The sequence below is a fragment of the Macadamia integrifolia genome, unplaced genomic scaffold (assembly GCF_013358625.1).
Source record: "Macadamia integrifolia cultivar HAES 741 unplaced genomic scaffold, SCU_Mint_v3 scaffold2080, whole genome shotgun sequence".
Lineage (NCBI taxonomy): Eukaryota > Viridiplantae > Streptophyta > Magnoliopsida > Proteales > Proteaceae > Macadamia > Macadamia integrifolia.
In genome coordinates this window covers 76160-85482 of record NW_024868498.1, presented here as the reverse complement: position 1 = coordinate 85482, position 9323 = coordinate 76160, and the positions used below count along the sequence as shown (strand labels likewise).

At 42.2% G+C, this 9323-nt stretch overlaps 1 protein-coding gene across 1 annotated transcript; it reads left to right on the top strand.

Annotated features, from left to right (window-relative positions):
- The first annotated feature begins 3663 nt into the window (after positions 1–3663).
- On the top strand, positions 3664–4891 carry LOC122065650 (E3 ISG15--protein ligase Herc6-like). Its single transcript, XM_042629477.1, has 5 exons — positions 3664–3969; positions 4097–4241; positions 4394–4504; positions 4586–4646; positions 4722–4891. Exons 1-5 carry the CDS (start codon positions 3938–3940, stop codon positions 4874–4876), a joined length of 504 nt encoding a protein of 167 aa, XP_042485411.1. The 5' UTR covers positions 3664–3937; the 3' UTR covers positions 4877–4891.
- Positions 4892–9323: the final 4432 nt, after the last annotated feature.

Here is a 9323-nt window from a genome sequence, read left to right as displayed (position 1 = left end):
TCTGCAGCCTCTTACTATGGGATCTTCTCTCTGTCTCTACACTAGCTCTGTGAGAAAGCAGTGCTCCCAAATATTATTATGAAAAATAATAGCTGCAGGGACCGTCAGTATTCTATATATAATAGAATTCTTAAACCCTATTCCATTTCCATAATAGAATAGGGCTAGAAGTTTCCTAATTAGAGTGGTCCTTATTCTCTTGGACCCAATGGGTCAATCAATATCAGTTAAGCCCACATAAGAGTCCTAACATGACATATTATAGGTGCCAAGATTTTTATCTATGACAGCCCTAGTGAGAGGGAGGTCTATGGAAGAGAATGGTGATGTATCCAGTATTATCTAGATAGGACTGTAAGAGGTCTAGCCATTGCTCATCAGATTGAAACAATAAGAGTAATTTTGCAAAATACTCCCGGTGTTCATAAATAGTGCAAGTTAATATCACCGAATAAAGAGGGCAGAAGAACTTACATACTCAATATTGCAGTTTTTTAATTTTGTCTAATGAGTTTTGTATCTTTTCTAAAGACAGTGAATTCTCCAACAATAGAGGAATGGTGCTTCTCTAGTTTCTTAGGTTTCCTACAAGCAGCAATATTCATGGTGTTTTTGTTTGCATTAACCAAAATTAGGGACCAACTCAACTTAAAACGTACCTCTTGTAATGTTCTCCCATCAAGGTGATTGCATTGTGGTTACCAAAAGTACTATTTCTAGATAATGTAGATTTGAGAACGTAGGCCACATCAATACTAACATTCTTCCGCTTGGTGTATATTGACATACGCTAAGCAAACGTGGTAAGTTCTTAACTTAATGCATGATCATACTGAACTTAACCGGTCTTTAAGGAGTAATGTACATTCGAAATGAAAATTTTAATCTATGAATCAATGTGGTATATGTTTATACAAAGAACACTTCCTTCCATTATATCATGATGAATTGTTCTTCTCAAAATAATTCATTATGTGGTGAGTTCAAACTTTATTGAATCAACCCTGATGGTCAATCTAAATCAACCTCTTGGTTAATTCAAGGTCCAAACTTTATTGTCCTTAAACCTTTATGGGAATCTGTCATTTCAAACTGTACATGCACTTTTACTAGTACACACACACATATGTGTGTGTACTACTAGTAAAAATATATGTGTGTACTAGTAAAAGTACACATGCAAATGCATGTTTAGAGAGAGAGAGAGAGAGAGAGAGAGAGAGAGAGAGAGAGAGAGAGAGAGAGATGTTTACATCAAACCAACAAGATTTCCACTTTATGGGTGCAATTAATCGATCTTAGTTGATGAATTCCTATAAAGGATATCTGAATTATTTCTATAGAATAACAGTACTTTAATTAATTCAATAGGAATCGATTATTTGAATTACCAATGGTGCTTGATTCCTTTTGCTGCTTGATTTATAAGTTGAAATTGACTGATATCTGAATTGAACCCTATAACTATCTGGCCAATATTGCAATTGACTGATACTAATTGATGAATTCATGTTCTATAGAGATAAATTACCAGTTCAATAAAACCCAACAGAATTAATAACCAAATTAGCTAGTCTCGCAATGGAACCCTATAGAGTTAGGATTAAACGTAGGTCATACTTACTGTCTTTGTCATAAATACATCATACTCTCTTTTCTACTAAATTCTCAATTACTGGAATTATGTCAGCCCAGTCCAAGGGTTTATGTGTATGATGCTCCACTGGACTACCCCTCCTTTAAGAGCAACCCAGTGCATGCAACCTTATCCCCTGCTTTGCAGAAGAGACTACTTCCAAGTTTTGAACCTGTGACCAACAAGTTGCAATAGTGCAACTTAACCATTGTGCCATAGGCTCGCCCACTACTGGACTACCCCTCCTCTCAATCACTAAAAGAATCTTGTCAATCAGATGCAAATTATTAGTATATATAACCCTATTCAATAAAATAACTACTTGAATGACCAAGCATCAGTTGTAATCCTTCAAAACAAAAAAAGTTTTCAAAGCTTTATCATTTGGATTTAATGAATTGTTGAACTATATCTTATTAGAGACAGAATTGAGGGATTATAAACTATTGATGGAAAATTTTCAATTATATTAGTCTGTATCCAAGTTTTACACTTCTCTCTCCAATAGACAATTAGGCATCCCTACTACAAGAACTTATAAAAAACTAACTATTGGTCAGTAATGATAAACATTTCTGAGCTAGTGCCAAGTTTCTGATCTGAGATCTTTCTGTACCACTTTTTCAAATACTACTCTTATTATGACTTTTCAAACTCTGTACCTTTACTCACTACTCAAATATATGCAGCTGTTTCTGCTATCATTATCACTTTTCAAATTCTTTACCTTCCCTCACCACTTCTCTCAATGCAGAGTAAAAGCAGAGGCTGGTTAGTTGACATGGTTTTTTAAACATCAGATTTCCTTTAGATTCGGAAATTGATGAGACATAGTTCAATTTTTTTTTCCGAATATTTCATAAACAATTGGCAGGTGCAGCAGTAGTTCAATGATGGCAATACTTCTAACATAGTTCACTACTACAAATTATTGAGACCTCAAAGGCTTACTTCAGCTTAACATCCTATAGAAGCATAACCAATCCTATATAATAGCAAGCCAAGCATTTAGATACCCATCTGTGGGTTGCTTAGACGGTTAGGGCAAATAGGGAATTGTGTGGATAGGTGCATGGTCCTAGGGTCCTAGGTTTGATTTAAGTGGAGACTGTGGCGGTGGGTTGCTATGCTAGTCTCCCCAAGAATTAGTCGAGGTATATGTAAGCTGGGTTAGACACCTTGATTAAGGGAAAAAACAAATAAATGCCAAGCATTTAGATACTGAGGCAAAGAAAGCTAAGAATCAAAGCCAAGAGTAAAAAAAAAAAATTAGTGTATGCCTATTGACAATCCACCTACCATGCATATTTGCCAATGGGGTTCAAATATAAGGAAAGCAGCAAGCAAGCTTGTTGTGGCCTTCTGTTTGGAGCTAACATTATCCCAGCCATAAACAGGACGGGCACTATACTCCCAACAAGCTATCTTTACTGTATGCAGCATAATTTGATCTGTCATCCAAAACGAAGTCAAATCAAAATATAAAACTTTGTTACGATTACTTGAATGTGAAAGAAATGCAAGAAGTAAAAGGCTCAAGATTGGACATGCAGTATATGACTTGCTCAGGTTGAGGGTTGCACTCTACACTGAGCAAGCGTAACCAAAACAAAACCAATAGGGATAGGTAATTAAAATCTTCATATCATCCTTAGAAACAGATTTAAAAAAAAAAAAATGTCTACACCCAGACACAGGAGGTGGTGGAAAAGACTATCCTACCCCTGATTGGTCCCATATTGGCACGGTGACGTAGCCCACGAAAAAGGGAAAATGAAAACGAAAACAAGTGTTACATAAAAATGAGAAAAAGAGGGAAGAGGGAAGAGGGAAGGGGGAAGAGTATCCTACCAGTCTGGTGTTGCGTACATCAAATATGAGTAGACATAAGAAGACCATGCTGCCCACCCCATGCACTGATGTTATCGCACACCCCATTGGCCCCGTGCGTTGGTGTGGGGTTCTTTTTCAAAAAAAAAAAAAAAAAAAAAGGGCGGATAAAGTAAGTTTGGAAGCAGCCGTGCTTAGTAAAGTAGACATGCACCAGTGAATCTCTTTCTCCCTGTTTTAATTTTCATCTCTGTTATCTCTTCTCATGTCCCACTTCACCAGTTGCGGTAAATTCAATCGCTCTCCCGAGATTTCCTCTGTTTCCCCAAAATCCATTCCTATAAGTCTATTAGAATACTTTCTCTGATATTCCTTCTTCCTTGTTCTTATCGTGTACTTTTTCTTTCTTCATTTGTACACATCTTTTGCACTCCTACTTTATTGAGCCATAAAACAATCACTTCAGTTCCCATGGCTTCCGTAAACCCCATAATCTTAGCATGGTATGAATCCAAACTCCTAAGCCCTCTGTTTCCCTCTCAACCGACTTGTAGGCTTTGTTGCGAAGCTTATTTTGTACTGTGATTTTGCTGATGGGACAAAAACTCCTCCATTTTCTTTTCTTCTCAGGGGTTCCGGAGAAGATGGGCAGTTGGGTATTGGCGACAACGAAGAGAAAGAATGGGTTTGCGCTGTCAAGGCTCTTGGGTCTGAGAGGGTTTGCTTTGTTGTCGCCGGGAGTAGAAACTCGCTTGCCATTTGTGAAGATGGAAAAGTTAGTCGTCTTCAACCCTTATTCTATTTACTTTTAGTGGTTTATGATTCTATTCTGACTACAAAGAAAAAAAAAATATTCAATTGGGCTTTCTTAGCTCTGCATTTTTTCCTTTACTTCTACTGAAAAATGATCTTTTTTTTTGTCATTAGCTGTTTACATGGGGATGGAATCAGAGAGGAACATTAGGCCACCCACCAGAAACTAAATCTGAAAACATTCCTAGTCAGGTTAAGGATCTTGTTAATGTGAAGATTGTGCAAGTAAGTAGATCCCAAAACTTGAATATAGGCCTAAATATTGGTTACTTTTACATGGATTTCAATATTGGTTTCTCATTTCAGGCTGCAATTGGTGGGTGGCATTGTCTGGCTGTTGATGATCATGGCCGTGCTTATGCCTGGGGTATTTCAGTGAAGAACTTTTGGTTGGAAGTGGTTCATGGTTTTGGTTAAACGTTAATTAGTATGTTTGCTGCAGGTGGCAATGAATATGGACAATGTGGTGAGGAACCTGAGCGGAAAGATGATAACAATAGGACTCTCAGAAGGGATATTGTCATTCCTCAGCGTTGTGCCCCAAGACTTACAGTTCGCCAGGTTTGTCAATTTAACTTTTATCAGAATAAATTATAGGAATCCTCTTGCTCCTCCTCTTGTATATTGTTCACTTTTACCAAAGATGCTTTGATAGGCCATAAATTGAAAATTACACATCCGAATGTACATGAGCTTCTGAATAAATGAATTTGGGAACACTCAGAAGGATCATTAATATGAAGATAATGTATCGAAGACTTGAAAACTTTGGTGCAAAATTGGCCTTTTGCCTGACGATAAGTGTTTATGCATGCTACTTTTGTTGATAGCAGAAAGAAACTGGAAATGTCTGTTAAATGCCATATGTAATAATAGAGTTCACCTGGTGTTACTCAGCTCACGCCAAGTTCCACTTAAAACCTATTCATCCCCTTGTAGCCTGTCTCTTTTAGCCTCAAACAAAGGGTCCTTTCATTTTGGTAATCATAAAGAAAGAAATAAGGAATTCTTTTATGGGATTCCACCCCTGAGTGAACAATTTGTGCAAATATTGCTCTGTTCTCATGGCCAAGGTTCGAGATCTCGTTTCGTTTCGGTATTTCGAGGAGATTTCGGCCGAAACTGTGCAATTTTTTTTTTTTTGGGGTCATGGTTTAAAGTATCTCCGATACCGATGCGATACCCTCCGATACGTATCTTAAATTTAGTCGACCGATACGATACATGGAATTTTTAAAATCCTTTCGTATCGATATATATCCTACGATACATACCAATATGCACCGATACATCACTGATACACACTGATACAATACGATACTCACCGATATGTACCGATATTCTATGGAAAATATAAAATTGAGGTGAAATGTATGTTTTCATATGTATCGATTGGTACGAATCGGTATGTATTGTTGAATACCAGTATGTATCGGTGAGTATCGGTATGTATTGATTGGTACGTTTTGATGAGTATCGGTATGTACCGATATAGTGCGTTGTGGACATATAATGGTCAAGATGGGTAATTTTTTAGAAAAACAGGATTTTTTGATGGATTTTTGTTCCAAAGTTGCTGCCAGCCATATTTCTGTCTAACTAAAGTGGACTTAAGGTTGGGAACAAGGATTTTACATTTATGGTACAACTACAAACCTTGAATTCTTAGTGCGATACCCTCAATTTAGCGTTTATGCATAATACATGTTATAAATAGATTTTTTTAACAATTTTTTATGCAAAAGTGTTTAAAAAAGTGTTTCTTATACATTTATGTGCGTATCTTAGCATATCTCCGATACGATACGATACGATACCCTCCGATGCGTATTTTAATTTTGGCTGATCGATACCAATACTTTAATCCTTGGTTTCGGTTGGCTGTTTCGGTGGTCAAACGGTGGTATTTTGATCTGAAACTTGGGGGATAGCCTATTTTAAGGTTAATAAACATGATAAGAACATAAAAATGCAAAAATATTAGAACATGATATTGTTTTAGAGTTGTTCCTTGGGTTGGTAGCAATTGTCGAACTGTTCTGAAAATTGTACCTACTTCATTGCTAGAACAAGATGTAATATGATAGTAAAATAAATAAATAATGCATTTAAGCCGTGATCAAATATACATCAACATTAATTAGCTAATATTTAGAATTTTAAAGTAGTACACTATACGACTCCCTAATCCACAAGTCCCTACTAAAGTCAAACACTGAGTATGTAACTTACACAACAATACAATAGTAATCATAATGACTATGTAGTATCTACTATCTACTCGAAAGAACTATGATGGCCTGGCTGGATTCCACACTCAGTACGATGGATTCGACGTGCATTTTTCTCTGACTGCGTCACAAATGCATGCCACGTCATAGTCTGAGAGAAGAATCGAACGTAGTCCTCCATAGCTGCCAAAAAGACTGAGTCATCTACATACTGAAGGTGACTTATTCGAGGGTAAGTATTACCACCATAGTATGAAGAAGAACCCGCCATTGAATTACTGTCAATTGATGGTTCCGGCAACATGTACGGGGTGGCTGGGTATGAGAATAAACTATCCATGAAGCCACTACCATGTGACTGGGTCTGGGAGCCATAGTCAGTACTACTACTAGGAATGGCTGAACCAGATATATGCCCCATCCCAGTGAATTGACCATAAGGTCCATGTTACTGTGACCAGGTGCTCCCTCCAGTAAATGATGGGAAATGCCATTGCCCACTCCCTCTACTCTCACTGTCTGGATGACTATCCTCTCCACTCAAACTCATTCCACCAATAGAAGTAGATAGACTATCAATGTCCATACAATTTCGTTGCCCTTCACCGAATCGGCGACGAGGCCTTCTACTGTAACTTGAACTCCTCCCTCCACCTGATGGATGTACACCATGATTAGAATCTTATGTGGCATACTCAAACTGACTCTCCCCAGTGAATCGCACCGGCTCCGGCTGTGGCTGTGGATCGGCCTGCTCATATTGCTTTCAAACTCCTTCAAATCTATCACCACCACCTCCCCCATTACCACCATCATCACCATTGTTGCTGCCAAAAATACCCCGTTAGTCGAACCTACACAAACACAGACAACGGAGGCCAGGAGCTTTGTCCGGGGTTAGTCCTCCGACGCTCAAGTCAGGGTTGGCCGCACAGTTCAATAAGGGAGTAATGGTGAGGGTATCAGAACTTACCTTCCCCTTTCTTCCGTGCCTTCTTATATAGCTCTTAGGGTTTAGGGTTTTCCCCCTTCTTCCCTCTTAGAGTCCCACTCGAATACGTCCAACCTTCTGGGGGGAATATTCCCCTCATGCAGACGACGTGATCCCGCGTGATTTTGAGAGCGTGCCTCGGTGATTGAGCGTGCTCGAGCATGAGTGGTTTCTTGGAACCTTCGTCTGGCGGAGGACACGTGTCTCAGAGCGACACGTGTCATTGCCCCCACTGAGAGGTTATTTTGGCTATATCAGGAGCCCCCTTACTTCCACTAGGAGCTTCTTCCTATGGGAGTAACCAACATCTTCTTCTTTGGTTGACTTGTTCCTTCGGCCTTGGCATTACTAGCGACCGAGGCTTGGGGTCGACCGAGAGACAGACCTTCGGTCGCTTTGGATCGGCCCTACAGAGCCCCCTGCCGAAAGTGGGACCTTCGGTCAGGTCCGTTCGGCTTTGGCCGAACTCCCAACCGAAGGAGGGACCCTCGGTCAGGTCCGTTCTGCTTTGGCCGCAGTCCCAACCGAAGGTGGGACCCTCGGTTAGGTCCTTACAGCTTTGGCCGAAATCCCAACCGAAGGTGGGACCCTCGGTCAGGTCCGTTTGGCTTTGGCCGAGCTCCCAACCGAAGGTGGGACCCTCGGTCAGGCCCGTTCGGCTTTGGCTGAATTCCCCAACCGAAGGAGGGTCCCTCGGTCAGGTCCGTTCGGCTTTGGCGAGCCCCCTGCCGAAGGAGGGACCCTCGGTCAGGTTTGTTCGGCTTTGGCCGAACTCCCAACAGAAGGGGGGACCGATCAGGTTCGTTCGGCTTTGGCCGAACTCCCAACCGAAGGAGGGACCCTCGGTCAGGTCCGTTCGGCTTTGGCCGCACTCCCAACCGAAGGTGGGACCCTCGGTCAGGTCCTTTCGGCTTTGGCCGAAATCCCAACCGAAGGTGGGACCCTCGGCCAGGTCCGTTCGGCTTTGGCCGAACTCCCAACCGAAAGTGGCACCCTCAGTCAGGTCCGTTCGGCTTTGGCCGAGCTCCCAACCGAAGTTGGGACCCTCGGTCAGGTCCGTTCGGCTTTGGCCGCACTCCCAACCGAAGGTGAGACCGTCTGCTAGGTCCGTTCGGGTGCAAACCTCGAGGCTTCGTACCCTGACGTGGCAGTGCCATTAATGCTCGGGAAGTCGTACCGCCTTTCCCCCATCTATATAGTGTGGGGGGCCATTTGTGGGGCAACTTTTCTTTTCCCTTCGGAGAGCTCACCTTCGGCCTCGGATTCCCTTCTAGCCTTCGTCTTCGTCTTCCCTTAGTTTAGCACCACCCACAAGTAAGTGATGTCTTCCTCGTCGGGCTACAGCCCATCGTCCCGCGAGAGGTCAAGGCCAAAACGTAGGTATAGGAGTCCTGGGGAAGTCCGAGGGATGTCCTCGGATTCCACCGACTCTCCCTCCTCCCGCGACTCATCGTCCGCGGCCTCACCGTCGGGGTCCAAGGGTGGCTCCAACGGCAAGGGGTTCAGGGAGAGGGTGCTCGATGCCCGAGCCCAGACCCGGGAGCCCCTGGAAGTGGAGGCCCTCAACATCGTCTCCACGATGGACGAACCAGAACTGGAGGAGCTGAGGGCCTCCTTCGGTGTTTCGGATGCTTTCGAGCTCCGTCTGCCCAGACCTTCTGACCGAGCCAGCTATCGGAACCCCGAGGAGTTGTGCCTGTACAAGGAGGCCTTCAAGGCAGGTCTTCGGCTGCCCCTCCACCCCTTCTTTACCAAAGTGTTTCGGCACTATGGGGTAAGCCCGACCCAGCTAACGCCGAACGGGTGGCGACAAGCTTAAGCT